The sequence below is a fragment of the Coregonus lavaretus genome (genome assembly GCF_964263955.1).
Source record: "Coregonus lavaretus genome assembly, contig: HAP1_SCAFFOLD_3185, whole genome shotgun sequence".
In the NCBI taxonomy this organism is placed as follows: Eukaryota; Metazoa; Chordata; class Actinopteri; order Salmoniformes; family Salmonidae; genus Coregonus; species Coregonus lavaretus.
In genome coordinates this window covers 6,802-24,093 of record NW_028164349.1, presented here as the reverse complement: position 1 = coordinate 24,093, position 17,292 = coordinate 6,802, and the positions used below count along the sequence as shown (strand labels likewise).

At 45.5% G+C, this 17,292-nt stretch overlaps 1 protein-coding gene across 1 annotated transcript in view; it reads left to right on the top strand.

The window, feature by feature from the left end:
- Window positions 1-16,656, top strand: part of LOC311117125 (grainyhead-like protein 2 homolog) — a gene marked incomplete at its 3' end in the record, with an annotated part of 49,421 nt that extends 32,765 nt beyond the window's left edge. The window contains exon 8 of the mRNA XM_084192112.1: window positions 16,562-16,656. Coding sequence (XP_084048238.1) covers window positions 16,562-16,656 — 95 coding nt within the window. The remainder of the gene's footprint in view (window positions 1-16,561) is intronic.
- Window positions 16,657-17,292: the final 636 nt, after the last annotated feature.

Here is a 17,292-nt window from a genome sequence, read left to right as displayed (position 1 = left end):
GTCTTGTTGTTTTAGCATAATATCAACAGAATATCGTAGCAGTCGGTTGTCTTGTTGTCTTAGCATAATTTCAACAGAATATCGTAGCAGTCGGTTGTCTTGTTGTCTTAGCGTAATTTCAACAGAATATCGTAGCAGTCGGTTGTCTTGTTGTCTTAGCATAATATCAACAGAATATCGTAGCAGTCGGTTGTCTTGTTGTCTTAGCATAATATCAACAGAATATCGTAGCAGTCGGTTGTCTTGTTGTCTTAGCATAATATCAACAGAATATCGTAGCAGTCGGTTGTCTTGTTGTCTTAGCATAATTTCAACAGAATATCATAGCAGTTGGTTGTCTTGTTGTCTTAGCATAATATCAACAGAATATCGTAGAAGTCGGTTGTCTTGTTGTCTTAGCATAATATCAACAGAATATCGTAGCAGTCAGTTGTCTTGTTGTCTTAGCATAATATCAACAAAATATCGTAGCAGTCGGTTGTCTTGTTGTCTTAGCATAATATCAACAGAATATCGTAGCAGTCGGTTGTCTTGTTGTCTTAGCATAATATCGACAGAATATCGTAGTAGTTGGTTGTCTTGTTGTCTTAGCGTAATTTCAACAGAATATCGTAGCAGTCGGTTGTCTTGTTGTTTTAGCATAATATCAACAGAATATCGTAGCAGTCGGTTGTCTTGTTGTCTTAGCGTAATTTCAACAGAATATCGTAGCAGTCGGTTGTCTTGTTGTCTTAGCGTAATTTCAACAGAATATCGTAGCAGTCGGTTGTCTTGTTGTCTTAGCGTAATAGCAACAGAATATCGTAGCAGTCAGTTGTCTTGTTGTCTTAGCGTAATATCAACAGAATATCGTAGCAGTCGGTTGTCTTGTTGTCTTAGCATAATTTCAACAGAATATCGTAGCAGTCGGTTGTCTTGTTGTCTTAGCATAATATCAACAGAATATCGTAGCAGTCGGTTGTCTTGTTGTCTTAGCATAATATCAACAGAATATCATAGCAGTCGGTTGTCTTGTTGTCTTAGCATAATGTCAACAGAATATTGTAGAAGTCGGTTGTCTTGTTGTCTTAGCATAATATCAACAGAATATCGTAGCAGTCGGTTGTCTTGTTGTCTTAGCATAATATCAACAGAATATCATAGAAGTCGGTTGTCTTGTTGTCTTAGCATAATATCAACAGAATATCGTAGCAGTCGGTTGTCTTGTTGTCTTAGCATAATATCAACAGAATATCGTAGCAGTCGGTTGTCTTGTTGTCTTAGCATAATATCAACAGAATATCGTAGCAGTTGGTTGTCTTGTTGTCTTAGCATAATATCAACAGAATATCATAGAAGTCGGTTGTCTTGTTGTCTTAGCATAATATCAACAGAATATCGTAGCAGTCGGTTGTCTTGTTGTCTTAGCATAATATCAACAGAATATCGTAGCAGTTGGTTGTCTTGTTGTCTTAGCATAATTTCAACAGAATATCACAATGTACTTTTCCCATTTGTCTGTCAAGGCAGCATATCATAATGTTTTCACTCTAGGCCTCAGATATAACAGATATATGCATATCATCAAGACAGTATATTACTCAATGAGGAAGTGAGCTGTTATTTAGTCTGAAACCACTTGTTGAATTAATAAAGTCAACTTGGAAAATCATCAATCAACTGTTTAATAAGAGAAAGGCATCTACAACTATCCATCTCAATTTATTGTTGGAAATAAGACCTATAGTGATCCTGATGTTATTTCATATGAATTTAACAACTGTGTTGTGAATGTGGGGTCCTCTATGTCAAAGAAAATAGAGAAAACTGATGGAAATCCCTTGGATTACATTAAGGGACATTTCCCTTCTCTGCTTCAGTTTGATCCTCCTGATGTGATGGAGGTGATGGAGGTCATTGGTAACTTAAAGATATCAGCAACAGGTCATGATGAGATTGGGGCCTCTTTGGTGAAATCACTGAACCTCTAATGTATATCTTCACCAAATCTATGCAAACTGATATTGTTCCTAAAGATTTGAAAATAGACAAAGTTATCCCCTTCTATAAATCTGGGGATCCAAGATCTTTGACTAATTATCGCCTAATATCTGTACTACCATGTTTAAAAAAAATCCTAGAACACTGTATTCTATATGAGCACCAATATGGTTTCGTAAAAACTACTCCACAGATATGTTTCTTTTGCAACTTGTGGATAAAATATTTTCAGCCCTGAACAACAATGAATACGCTCTTGGCATCTTTTTAGATTTATCCAAAGCATTTGACACCGTTGATCATTAAATATTACTTTCTAAATTGAATTATAATATTTTTCATGATTATGCATATAATTGGTTATATAGTTATGTTTATAATAGAGAACAATTTGTTTTTGCAAATGCCTGTATATCTACCAGGGCAGTGTTCGATAATTGGACCGTTGTTATTCCTAATCTATATCAATGACCTTGGACCTTTGTTATTCCTAATCTATATCAATGACCTTGGACCTTTGTTATTCCTAATCTATATCAATGACCTTGGACCTTTGTTATTCCTAATCTATATCAATGACCTTGGACCTTTGTTATTCCTAATCTATATCAATGACCTTGGACCTTTGTTATTCCTAATCTATATCAATGACCTTGGACCTTTGTTATTCCTAATCTATATCAATGACCTTGGACCTTTGTTATTCCTAATCTATATCAATGACCTTGGACCTTTGTTATTCCTAATCTATATCAATGACCTTGGACCTTTGTTATTCCTAATCTATATCAATGACCTTGGACCTTTGTTATTCCTAATCTATATCAATGACCTTGGACCTTTGTTATTCCTAATCTATATCAATGACCTTGGACCTTTGTTATTCCTAATCTATATCAATGACCTTGGACCTTTGTTATTCCTAATCTATATCAATGACCTTGGACCTTTGTTATTCCTAATCTATATCAATGACCTTGCTGCTGAGTCTTCTACTGTACTTCCCATTCTCTTTGCTGATGATACCAAGTAGATTTTATCACACAATCATTTTGATTCACTAATTAGCGAATCCAACTCAGGCATGGCCAAATTTTCTGAACGGTTCCAGATAAACAAATTATCTTTAAATGTTAAAAAATCCAACGTTATTATATTCACTAGTAAGAATAAGAAATATTGTAAAAAATAAATTAAAAAAAGAGCCAGAATCTCAATAGGTGGGAATGAAATGGAACAAGTCACATCCACTAGATTCCTGGGAGTTCTAATTGATGAAAAGTTATCCTGGAAAAATCATATTCAATTTGTCTGTAGCAAAGTGATGAAATGTGTTGGTATCATCAGAAAGATGAGTGGCTTGGTTCATCAGGCTTGCTTCCTAACTCTATACTATAGCTTAATTTACCCATATCTCATTTACTGGAATATTGTCTGGGCCAGTAAGTACACTACAGTTCAAAAGTTTGGGGTCACTTAGACATTTCCTTGTATTCGAAAGAAAAGCAATTTTTTGTCCATTAAAATAACATCAAATTGATCAGAAATACAGTATAGACATTGTTAATGTTGTAAATTGCTATTGTAGCTGGAAAGGGCAGATTTTTAATGGAATATCTACATAGGCGTACAGAGGCCCATTATCAGCAACCATCAGTCCTCTGTTCCAATGGCACATTGTGTTTGCTAATCCAAGTTTATCATTTTAAAAGGCTAATTGATCATTAGAAACCCCTTTTGCAATTATGTTAGCACAGCTGAAAACTGTTGTGCTGATTAAAGAAGCAATAAAACTGGCCTTCTTGAGACTAGTTGAGTATCTGGAGCATCAGCAATTGTGGGTTCGATTACAGGCTCAAAATGGCCAGAAACAAATAACTTTCTTCTGAAACTCAGTCTATTCTTGTTCTGAGAAATGAAGGCTATTCCTTGCGAGAAATTGCCAAGAAACTGAAGATCTCGTACAACGCTGTGTACTACTCCCTTCACAGAACAGCGCAAACTGGCTCTAACCAGAATAGAAAGAGGAGTGGGAGGCCCCGGTGCACAACTGAGCAAGAGGACAAATACATTAGAGTGTCTAGTTTGAGAAACAGGCGCCTCACAGGTCCTCAACTGGCAGCTTCATTAAATAGTACCCGCAAAACACCAGTCTCAACGTCAACAGTGAAGAGGCGACTCCGGGATGCTGACCTTCTAGGCAGAGTTGCAAAGAAAAAGCCATATCTCAGACTGGCCAATAAAAAGAAAAGATTAAGATGACACCGCCAGGCCAGGTCTGGTCTGAATATTGTAACATGACACCGCCAGGCCAGGTCTGGTCTGGATATTGTAACATGACACCGCCAGGCCAGGTCTGGTCTGGATAGTGGAACATGACACCGCCAGGCCAGGTCTGGTCTGGATATTGTAACATGACACCGCCAGGCCAGGTCTGGTCTGAATATTGTAACATGACACCGCCAGGCCAGGTCTGGTCTGAATATTGTAACATGACACCGCCAGGCCAGGTCTGGTCTGGATATTGTAACATGACACCGCCAGGCCAGGTCTGGTCTGAATATTGTAACATGACACCGCCAGGCCAGGTCTGGTCTGGATAGTGGAACATGACACCGCCAGGCCAGGTCTGGTCTGGATATTATAACATGACACCGCCAGGCCAGGTCTGGTCTGAATATTGTAACATGACACCGCCAGGCCAGGTCTGGTCTGGATATTGTAACATGACACCGCCAGGCCAGGTCTGGTCTGGATAGTGGAACATGACACCGCCAGGTCTGGTCTGGATAGTGGAACATGACACCGCCAGGCAAGGTCTGGTCTGGATATTGTAACATGACACCGCCAGGCCAGGTCTGGTCTGAATATTGTAACATGACACCGCCAGGCCAGGTCTGGTCTGAATATTGTAACATGACACCGCCAGGCCAGGTCTGGTCTGGATATTGTAACATGACACCGCCAGGCCAGGTCTGGTCTGGATAGTGGAACATGACACCGCCAGGTCTGGTCTGGATAGTGGAACATGACACCGCCAGGCCAGGTCTGGTCTGGATATTGTAACATGACACCGCCAGGCCAGGTCTGGTCTGGATATTGTAACATGACACCGCCAGGCCAGGTCTGGTCTGAATAGTGGAACATGACACCGCCAGGCAAGGTCTGGTCTGGATATTGTAACATGACACCGCCAGGCCAGGTCTGGTCTGGATAATGTAACATGACACCGCCAAGCCAGGTCTGGTCTGGATAGTGGAACATGACACCGCCAGGTCAGGTCTGGTCTGGATAGTGGAACATGACACCGCCATGCCAGGTCTGGTCTGGAATTGTAACATAACACCGCCAGGCCAGGTCTGGTCTGGATAGTGGAACATGACACCGCCAGGCCAGGTCTGGTCTGGATAATGTAACATGACACCGCCAAGCCAGGTCTGGTCTGGATATTGTAACATGACACCGTCAGGTCAGGTCTGCTGGATAGTGTTTAATGACACCGCCAGGCCAGGTCTGGTCTGGATAATTTAACATGACACCGCCAAGCCAGGTCTGGTCTGGATAGTGTAACATGACACCGCCAGGCCAGGTCTGGTCTGGATATTGTAACATGACACCGCCAGGCCAGGTCTGGTCTGGATATTGTAACATGACACCGCCAGGCCAGGTCTGGTCTGAATAGTGGAACATGACACCGCCAGGCAAGGTCTGGTCTGGATATTGTAACATGACACCGCCAGGCCAGGTCTGGTCTGGATATTGTAACATGACACCGCCAGGTCAGGTCTGGTCTGAATATTGTAACATGACACCGCCAGGCCAGGTCTGGTCTGGATAGTGGAACATGACACCGCCAGGCCAGGTCTGGTCTGAATATTGTAACATGACACCGCCAGGCCAGGTCTGGTCTGGATATTGTAACATGACACCGCTAGGCCAGGTCTGGTCTGGATAGTGTTACATGACACCACCAGGCCAGGTCTGGTCTGGATAGTGGAACATGACACCGCCAGGCCAGGTCTGGTCTGGATAGTGGAACATGACACCGCCAGGCCAGGTCTGGTCTGGATAATGTAACATGACACCGCCAAGCCAGGTCTGGTCTGGATAGTGGAACATGACACCGCCAGGTCAGGTCTGGTCTGGATAGTGGAACATGACACCGCCAGGCCAGGTCTGGTCTGGAATTGTAACATAACACCGCCAGGCCAGGTCTGGTCTGGATAGTGGAACATGACACCGCCAGGCCAGGTCTGGTCTGGATAATGTAACATGACACCGCCAAGCCAGGTCTGGTCTGGATATTGTAACATGACACCGTCAGGTCAGGTCTGCTGGATAGTGTTTAATGACACCGCCAGGCCAGGTCTGGTCTGGATAATTTAACATGACACCGCCAAGCCAGGTCTGGTCTGGATAGTGTAACATGACACCGCCAGGCCAGGTCTGGTCTGGATAATTTAACATGACACCGCCAAGCCAGGTCTGGTCTGGATATTGTAACATGACACCGTCAGGTCAGGTCTGCTGGATAGTGTTTAATGACACCGCCAGGCCAGGTCTGGTCTGGATAATTTAACATGACACCGCCAAGCCAGGTCTGGTCTGGATAGTGTAACATGACACCGCCAGGCCAGGTCTGGTCTGGATAATTTAACATGACACCGCCAAGCCAGGTCTGGTCTGGATAGTGTAACATGACACCGCCAGGCCAGGTCTGGTCTGAATAGTGGAACATGACACCGCCAGGCAAGGTCTGGTCTGGATATTGTAACATGACACCGCCAGGCCAGGTCTGGTCTGGATATTGTAACATGACACCGCCAGGTCAGGTCTGGTCTGAATATTGTAACATGACACCGCCAGGCCAGGTCTGGTCTGGATAGTGGAACATGACACCGCCAGTCCAGGTCTGGTCTGAATATTGTAACATGACACCGCCAGGCCAGGTCTGGTCTGGATATTGTAACATGACACCGCTAGGCCAGGTCTGGTCTGGATATTGTAACATGACACCGCTAGGCCAGGTCTGGTCTGGATATTGTAACATGACACCACCAGGCCAGGTCTGGTCTGGATAATGTAACATGACACTGCCAAGCCAGGTCTGGTCTGGATAGTGGAACATGACACCGCTAGGCCAGGTCTGGTCTGGATATTGTAACATAACACCGCCAGGCCAGGTCTGGTCTGGATAGTGTTACATGACACCACCAGGCCAGGTCTGGTCTGGATAGTGGAACATGACACCGCCAGGCCAGGTCTGGTCTGGATAATGTAACATGACACTGCCAAGCCAGGTCTGGTCTGGATATTATAACATGACACCGCCAGGCCAGGTCTGGTCTGGATATTGTAACATAACACCGCCAGGCCAGGTCTGGTCTGGATAGTGGAACATGACACCGCCATGCCAGGTCTGGTCTGGATAATGTAACATGACACCGCCAAGCCAGGTCTGGTCTGGATAGTGGAACATGACACCGCCAGGTCAGGTCTGGTCTGGATAGTGGAACATGACACCGCCAGGCCAGGTCTGGTCTGGAATTGTAACATAACACCGCCAGGCCAGGTCTGGTCTGGATAGTGGAACATGACACCGCCAGGCCAGGTCTGGTCTGGATAATGTAACATGACACCGCCAAGCCAGGTCTGGTCTGGATAGTGGAACATGACACCGCCAGGTCAGGTCTGGTCTGGATAGTGGAACATGACACCGCCAGGCCAGGTCTGGTCTGGAATTGTAACATAACACCGCCAGGCCAGGTCTGGTCTGGATAGTGGAACATGACACCGCCAGGCCAGGTCTGGTCTGGATAATGTAACATGACACCGCCAAGCCAGGTCTGGTCTGGATATTGTAACATGACACCGTCAGGTCAGGTCTGCTGGATAGTGTTTAATGACACCGCCAGGCCAGGTCTGGTCTGAATAGTGGAACATGACACCGCCAAGCCAGGTCTGGTCTGGATAGTGTAACATGACACCGCCAGGCCAGGTCTGGTCTGGATAGTGGAACATGACACCGCCAGGCCAGGTCTGGTCTGGATAATTTAACATGACACCGCCAAGCCAGGTCTGGTCTGGATAGTGGAACATGACACCGCCAGGCCAGGTCTGGTCTGGATAATTTAACATGACACCGCCAAGCCAGGTCTGGTCTGGATAGTGGAACATGATACCGCCAGGCCAGGTCTGGTCTGGATGGTGGAACATGACACCGCCAGGCCAGGCTGGGATTTGAATAGCAGTTGGTTCAGGATTGTTCCCTGGCTCTGCCTGGAGGCCTGGAGGCCTGGAGGCCTGGGGCTGTGTGTGTCATTGGACCTGGGATTTGAATGGATCTATTTAAATCTATTTAACGGGGAACTAACGGACGCGCGACCAGGATACTACCTGCCTGACTGCCTGGCTGACTACCTGCCTGACTGCCTGGCTGACTGAATGACTGACTGAATGGCTGTGCACCTGCGGAAACCTGGAGTAGAGCTGCGCTAGTGGGAACGGAGTGGGGAGTGGAGTGACTGAGCCAGGTTTTGACTTTTTATTCCTAGTGGGGCAAAGGGCTTCAAAAGTGATGCATCTCACTGAGCCAGCCAGGAGGCCTGGTTTAATGTAAAGACCTGAGTCAAACATGTACAGCTGTCACATACAGTACCAGTCAAAGGTTTGGACACACCTACTCATTCAAGGGTTTTTCTTTATTTTTACTATTTTCTACATTGTAGAATAGTAGTGAAGACATCAAAACTATGAAATAACATACAGTTGAAGTCGGAAGTTTACATACACTTAGGTTGGAGTAATTAAAACTCGTTTTTCAACCACTCCACAAATGTCTTGTTAACAAACTATAGTTTTGGCAAGTCGGTTAGGACATCTACTTTGTGCATGACACAAGTAATTTTTCCAACAATTGTTAACAGACAGATTATTTCACTTATAATTCACTGTATCACAATTCCAGTGGGTCAGAAGTTTACATACACTAAGTTGACTGCGCCTTTAAACAGCTTGGAACATTCCAGAAAATGATGTCATGGCTTTAGAAGCTTCTAATTGACATCATTTGAGTCAATTGGAGGTGTTCCTGTGGATGTATTTCAAGGCCTACCTTCAAATTCAGTGCCTCTTTACTTGACATCATGGGAAAATCAAAAGAAATCAGCCAAGACCTCAGAAAAAAATGGTAGACCTCCACAAGTCTGGTTCATCCTTGGGAGCAATTTCCAAACGCCTGAAAGTACCACGTTCATCTGTACAAACAATAGTATGCAAGTATAAACACCATGGGACCACGAAGCCGTCATACCACTCAAGAAGATGAACGTACTTTGGTGCAAAAAGTGCAAATCAATCCCAGAACAACAGCAAAGGACCTTGTGAAGATGCTGGAGGAAACGGGTACAAAAGTATCTATATCCACAGTAAAACGAGTCCTATATCGACATAACCTGAAAGGCCGCTCAGCAAGGAAGAAGTCACTGCTCCAAAACCGCCATAAAAAAGCCAGACTACGGTTTGCAACTGCACATGGGGACAAAGATCATACTTTTTGGAGAAATGTCCTCTAGTCTGATGAAACAAAAATATAACTATTTCGCCATAATGACCATAGTTATGTTTGGAGGAAAAAGGGGAAGGCTAGCAAGCCGAAGAACACCATCCCAACCGTGAAGCACGAGGGTGGCAGCATCATGCTGTGGGGGTGCTTTGCTGCAGGAGGGACTGGTGCACTTCACAAAATAGATGGCATCATGAGGAAGGAAAATTATGTGGATATATTGAAGCAACATCTCAAGACATCAGTCAGGAAGTTAAAGCTTGGTCGCAAATCGGTCTTCCAAATGGACAATGACCCCAAGCATACTTCCAAAGTTGTGGCAAAATGGCTTAAGGACAACAAAGTCTAGGCATTGGAGTGGCCATCACAAAGCCCTGACCTCAATCCTATAGAAAATGTGTGGGCAGAACTGAAAAAGCGTGTGCGAGCAAGGAGGCCTACAAACCTGACTCAGTTACACCAGCTCTGTCAGGAGGAATGGGCCAAAATTCACCCAACTTATTGTGGGAAGCTTGTGGAAGGCTACCCGAAACGTTTGACCCAAGTTAAACAATTTAAAGGCAATGCTACCAAATACTAATTGATTGTATGTAAACTTCTGACCCACTGTGACATTTCACATTCTTAAAATAAAGTGGTGATCCTAACTGACCTAAAACAGGGACTTTTTACTTGGATTAAATGTCAGTAATTGTGAAAAACACAGAAGATAGCCCTATTTGGTAAAAGGCCAAGCCCATATTATGGCAAGAACAGCTAAAATAAGCAAAGAGAAACGACAGTACATCATTACTTTAAGACATGAAGGTCAGTCAATATGGATCATTTCAAGAACTTTTAAAGTTTCTTCAAGTGCAGTCGCAAAAACCATCAAGCGTTATGATGAAACTGGCTCTCATTACATTTTAGTCATTTAGCAGACGCTCTCTTATCCAGAGCGACTTACAGTTAGTGAATGCATACATGTTGTTATTTTTATTTTTGTAATTAATTAATTAATTATTTTTTAATACTGGCCCCCCATGGGAAACGAACCCACAACCCTGTCGGCCAAACCCTCCCCTACCTTGGACGACGCTGGACCAATTGTGCGCCGCCCATGGGCCTCCCGGTCGCGGCTGGCTGCGACAGAGCCTGGACTCGAACCAGGATCTCTAGTGGCACAGCTAGCACTGCGATGCAGTGCCTTAGACCACTGCGCCACTCGGGAGTCATGAGGACCGCCACAGGAATGGAAGACCAAGAGTTACCTCTGCTGCAGAGGATTCATTAGAGTTACCAGCCTAAATAAATGCTTCACAGAGTTCAAGTAACAGACACATCCAACATCAACTGTTCAGAGGAGATTATGTGAATCAGGCCTTCATGGTCGAATTGCTGCAAAGAAACCACTGCTAAAAGACACCAATAATAAGAAGGGACTTGCTTGGGCCAAGAAACACGATCAATGGACATTAGACCGGTGGAAATCTGTCCTTTGGTCTGGAGTCCGCCGTGTCTTTGTGAGACGCGGTGTGGGTGAGTGGGTGATCTCTGCATGTGTATATCCCACCATAAAGCATGGAGGAGGAGGTGTTATGGTGTGGGGGTGCTTTGCTGGTGACACTGTCTATGATTTATTTAGAATTCAAGGCACTCTTAACCAGTATGGCTACCAAATAGGGGTGTAACGATTCGTTTTAACAACGATTCGATTTGTATCACGATTCGTGGTTGTCGATACGATTCAAGGACGATATTGGTTCATTTAGAACGATACGATCTGAAACGATTCAGTGACTTGAAATCGATTCAGTAACCTTTTAGCCAAAAATTAAACCAGTGTGACTGAAATAAATACCTGGATACTGGACAGTGCAGGTGAAGTTTCCTAGATTCCTGTTTCTTGTAAGGACCGCAATGGTGGCTTGATAATTTCTCGCTCGTCGGCTTCTCCTCTGTCGTCCGCCATGCTATGTTTTGTTGTCTTTGCGCCTTTGCGCTGCTGCTGGCGCGGGGCGATGATGTCACGGATAGGCAGACTGAATCGAGTAATGTTTAAAGCCTTTATCATTAAAAGTGCTAAGAAAAAACATCCATATAAAGTCTGACGTGCTTAAATCCAATGGGTTATTTCCTAGTATCGATACAATCGATTTATTACATTTTAAAACGATGTTAGATTGATATATGTTGTCCAAAAGGCCAACTCGCCGAGCACAGATCGATGTAGTTGGATCATAGGAATATAAATTGATACATCGATGTAGTAGATGGATCGTTACACCCCTACTACCAAAGCATTCTGCAGTGATACGCCATCCCATCTGGTTTGGGCTTAGTGGGACTATCATTTGTTTTTCAACAGGACAATGACCCAACACACCTCCAGGCTGTGTAAGGGATGTTTTACCAAGAAGGAGAGTGATGGAGTGCTGCATCAGATGACCTGGGCTCCACAATCCCCCGACCTCCACCCAATTGAGATGGTTTGGGATGAGTCGGACGGCAGAGTGAAGGAAAAGCATCCAACAAGTGCTCAGCATATGTGGGAACTCCTTCAAGACTGTTGGAAAAGCATTCCAGGTGAAGCTGGTTGAGAGAATGCCAAGAGTGTGCAAAGCTGTCATCAAGGCAAAGGGTGGCTACTTTGAAGAATCTCAAATACAAAATATGTTTTGATTTGTTTAACACTTTTTTGCTTACTACATGATTCCATATGTGTTATTTCATAGTTTTGATGTCTTCACTATTATTCTACAATGTAGAAAATAGTAAAAATAAAGAAAACCCCTATGTGTGTCCAAACATTTGACTGGAAATGTGCGTTAAAGTACTTGAGCTGCACTTGATGTAATTCGCTTGGTACAATGGAACCAATTGAATAGTCCCAAAAGTGCAATAAATAAAGTACCCCTCAAATACTTTAATAAATATTTTAAAGTATTTGTCATGCGGTTTGACCCAGGTCTGCTAATGTAAGAGGCTTGGGTTGCGGGGGGTAGTGGGGTAAAGGGGTAGAGAGGTTAGGTAATGTAGAGGGTTAGATGCAATGTTCCCTCCATTTTTTTTCGTCAATGAGCAAATTTAGTTGTGAAAATGATGTGCAACTTCCAGCGCGTGTTTACTGTGAACACTGAGGCTGTACCCGCTTTAAGTTACAGTTTTAACAGTGGCCAAATATGGCTATTTGATCATAATGTAGGCCTACCAGAGTGGCCTACCAAAAACAATAGAGAAGATGCATCCCATAACATTTTAACATGGAAATAGCTGATCTATCATTCAGTCTACAGTAGCAGCCAATGTGTGGTGTTCAATGTAGGCCTACATTCCATGAGACTTTTGAAGAAAACATGAAGGACTTGCCATTAACCTTTATCCACTCAGACAAGGAGGTGACTGAAAATGTTGTTGTGTTGTTTGATGCAAGGAACCACTGTACAAAATAATATGCGTCATTATTCCCATACCATTACTACAGAGAATCAGACAAATTATGCTACCCTCTGTCTATTGGCTATTTAGCTTATTCAAGCCTGCCTCAACACTGCCCCTTTAAGACCCTTTACCTGACTCGCTTTTCAAAGATGTCTAGAAATGGACACGTTTTGTGCTCATGTAGGAAGCAATCACTCCCCTATTGCTGACTACAGATGATCTATAACTGGGCTAATAACTCACTAACTAGCAAAGGATATGAACAAAATGTGCACACGTTGCTACATGCAGCTCTCGATTTGATCTCAAAACAAGCGCATCTACTCACGACCGCTCATGCTGTAAACACAGTCCAGTTCAACGTAAATGGCACAGATCCATATATGGCAAAGGTTTTGGGGGGTAGAGGGGTTTTGGGGTTAGATGGGGTTTTGGGGGGGTAGAGTGGTTAGATGGCGTAGAAGGGTTAGATGGGGTAGAGCGGGGTAGAGGGGTTTTGGGCTAGAGGAGTTTTGGGGAGAGGGGTTTTGGGGGTAGAGGGGTTTTGGGGGTAGAGGGGTTTTGGAGGGTAGAGGAGTTTTGGGGAGAGGGGTTTTGGGGGTAGAGGGGTTTTGGGGGTAGAGGGGTTTTGGAGGGTAGAGGGGTTTTGGAGGGTAGAGGGGTTTTGGGGGGTAGAGGGGTTTTGGGGGTAGAGGGGTTTTGGGGGTAGAGGGGTTTTGGGGGGTAGAGGGGTTTTGGGGGGTAGAGGGGTTTTGGGGGGTAGAGGGGTTTTGGGGGGTAGAGGGGTTTTGGGGGTAGAGGGGTTTTGGGGTTAGATGGGGTTTTGGGGGGTAGAGGGGTAGAGGGGTTTTGGGGGTAGAGGGGTTTTGGGGTTAGATGGGGTTTTGGGGGGTAGAAAGGTTTTGGGGGGTAGAGGGGTTTTGGGGTTAGATGGGGGTTTTGGGGGGGTGGAGCGGTTAGATGGCGTAGAAGGGTTAGATGGGGTAGAGCGGGGTAGAGGGGTTTTGGGCTAGAGGAGTTTTGGGGAGAGAATTTTGGGGGGTAGAGTAGTTTTTGGGGGTAGAGATGTTTTGGGGGTTTTGGGGGTAGAGAGGTTTTGGGGGTAGAGGGGTTTTGGGGGATAGAGAGGTTTTGGGGGTAGAGGAGTGTTGGGGTAGAGAGGTTTGGTGTGTAGAGGGGTTTGGGGAGGGTTGGGGGTAGAGGGGGTAGAGGGGGTTTTGGGGGTAGAGGTGGTTTGGGGGTTAGATGGGGTAGAGGGGGTATAGGGGTTTGATGGTGTAGAGGGGTAGAGGGGGTAGAGGGGTTTTGTGGGGGAAGAGGGGGTTTGGGGGTAGATGGGGGTAGAGGGGTTTAAAGTGGTAGTTGAACTGACCTGTCCTGGGTTTAAAGTGGTATTCGAACTGACCTGTTCTGGGTTAATAATGGTAGTTGAACTGACCTGTCCTGGGTTAATAATGGTAGTTGAACTGACCTGTCCTGGGTTAATAATGGTAGTTGAACTGACCTGTCCTGGGTTAATAATGGTAGTTGAACTGACCTGTCCTGGGTTAATAATGGTAGTTGAACTGACCTGTTCTGGGTTAATAATGGTAGTTGAACTGACCTGTCCTGGGTTAATAATGGTAGTTGAACTGACCTGTCCTGGGTTAATAATGGTAGTTGAACTGACCTGTCCTGGGTTAATAATGGTAGTTGAACTGACCTGTCCTGGGTTAATAATGGTAGTTGAACTGACCTGTCCTGGGTTAATAATGGTAGTTGAACTGACCTGTCCTGGGTTAATAATGGTAGTTGAACTGACCTGTCCTGGGTTAATAATGGTAGTTGAACTGACCTGTCCTGGGTTAATAATGGTAGTTGAACTGACATGTCCTGGGTTAATAATGGTAGTTGAACTGACCTGTCCTGGGTTAATAATGGTAGTTGAACTGACCTGTCCTGGGTTAATAATGGTAGTTGAACTGACCTGTTCTGGGTTAATAATGGTAGTTGAACTGACCTGTCCTGGGTTAATAATGGTAGTTGAACTGACCTGTCCTGGGTTAATAATGGTAGTTGAACTGACATGTCCTGGGTTAATAATGGTAGTTGAACTGACCTGTCCTGGGTTAATAATGGTAGTTGAACTGACCTGTCCTGGGTTAATAATGGTAGTTGAACTGACCTGTTCTGGGTTAATAATGGTAGTTGAAATAAGAATTGCCTCCTGTGTTTCCCAGTGCTTTGAAGGCAGGGAGTTGGTTTACCTAGCCAGATAGGAGATATCAAGAGCATGCCGTTTGATACCATAGGGTTCCTAATCAGCCTGAACAATGGCTTCCTGGTTTAGCTGATAACAGCTTCATCATATTGGCCTGTTCACATGTTTATAGTGGTTTCAGATAGAGTTGGTGTGGGGTTTGATGCAATAGCCACTTGTGGTTTTACTAAAAGAAAACCACATGTCAATTCTGAACTAACAAGACCTAGATATGTTTGAAGATAGTGTTGAATATGATTTTTCCTCCTCCATTGATATATTCAACCTGCATTCTAGTGTGTCTTATCATTGACTCTCAAGACTTCAGCTGGGTGGAAGGTTGAGGATGTGTTGTGAGAATGAATCCCATCTGACCTTCTTCCATTCTGTTCCCTCTTTCCCTCCTTCCCTCCATCCCTCCCTCCCTCCTCTCCTTCCCTCCTTCCCTTCTTCCCTCCTTCCCTCCTCTCCCTCCCTCCTTCCCTCCTACGCTCCTCTCTCTCCGTCCTTCCCTCCTTCCCTCCTCTCCCTCCCTCCTCCTCTCCTTCCCTCCTTCCCTCCTCTCCCTTCCTCCTTCCCTCCTTCCCTCCCTCCCTCCTCTCCCTCCCTCCTTTCTCCTTCCCTCCTCTCCCTCCCTCCTCTCCCTCCCTCCTTCCCTCCTATGCTCCTCTCCCTCCGTCCTTCCCTCCTTCCCTCCTCTCCCTCCCTCCTCCCTCCTCCTCTCCTTCCCTCCTTCCCTCCTCTCCCTTCCTCTTTCCCTCCTTCCCTCCCTCCCTCCCTCCCTCCCTCCCTCCCTCCCTCCCTCCCTCCCTCCCTCCCTGCCTCCTTTCCTCCTTCCCTCCTCTCCCTCCCTCCTTCCCTCCTTCCCTTCCCTCCTACCCTCCTTCCCTTCTCTCCCTCCCTCCTTCCCTCCCCCCCCCTCCCTCCCTCCCTCCCTCCCTCCCTCCCTCCCTCCTCTCCCTCCTTCCCTCCTTCTCTCCTCTCCTTCCCTCCTTCCCTTCCCTCCTACCCTCCTTCCCTTCCCTCCCTCCCTCCCTCCCTCCCTCCCTCCCTCCCTCCCTCCCTCCCTCCCTCCCTCCCTCCCTCCCTCCCTCCTTCCCTCCCTCCCTCCCTCCCTCCCTCCCTCCCTCCCTCCTCTCCCTCCTTCCCTCCTTCCCTTCTCTCCCTCCCTCCCTCCCTCCCTCCCTCCCTCCCTCCCTCCCTCCCTCCCTCCCTCCCTCCCTCCCTCCCTCCCTCCTCTCCCTCCCTCCCTCCTTCCCTCCTCTCCCTCCCTCCTTCCCTCCTCTCCCTCCCTCCTTCCCTCCTCTCATCCCTCCTTCTCTCCATCCTCCCTTTTATCTTTCCCTCCTCCTCTCCAGCGGACTATAAGGAGAGCTTCAACACCATCGGTAACATTGAGGAGATTGCCTACAATGCTGTCTCCTTCACCTGGGATGTGAACGAAGAGGCCAAGGTAAAAACAACATGGGCAGCGTAGAGTATCTGAAGTTTGTAATTTCAACAACAACAAAAAATGTAGAACAGGTCATTGTGTGTTATTAGAACAGGTCATTGTGTGTTATTAGAACAGGTCATTGTGTGTTATTAGAACAGGTCATTGTGTGTTATTAGAACAGGTTATTGTGTGTTATTAGAACAGGTCATTGTGTGTTATTAGAACAGGTCATTGTGTGTTATTAGAACAGGTCATTGTGTGTTATTAGAACAGGTCATTGTGTGTTATTAGAACAGGTCATTGTGTGTTATTAGAACAGGTTATTGTGTGTTATTAGAACAGGTCATTGTGAGTTATTAGAACAGGTCATTGTGTGGGGATGGTTTTATTATGCTAATTAGATTTCAGCGTGTCTACAGAGTAAAGGTGACGATTCACCTACAATACAATACCACAGTCCCCACAGTCCACACAGTCCACACAGTCCACACAGTCCACAAAGTCCCTACAGTCCCCACATTCCACACAGTCCACACAGTCCACACAATCCACACAGTCCACACAATCCCCACAGTCCACACAGTCCACACAGTCCACACAGTCCACACATTCCACACAGTCCACACAGTCCACACAATCCACACAGTCCACACA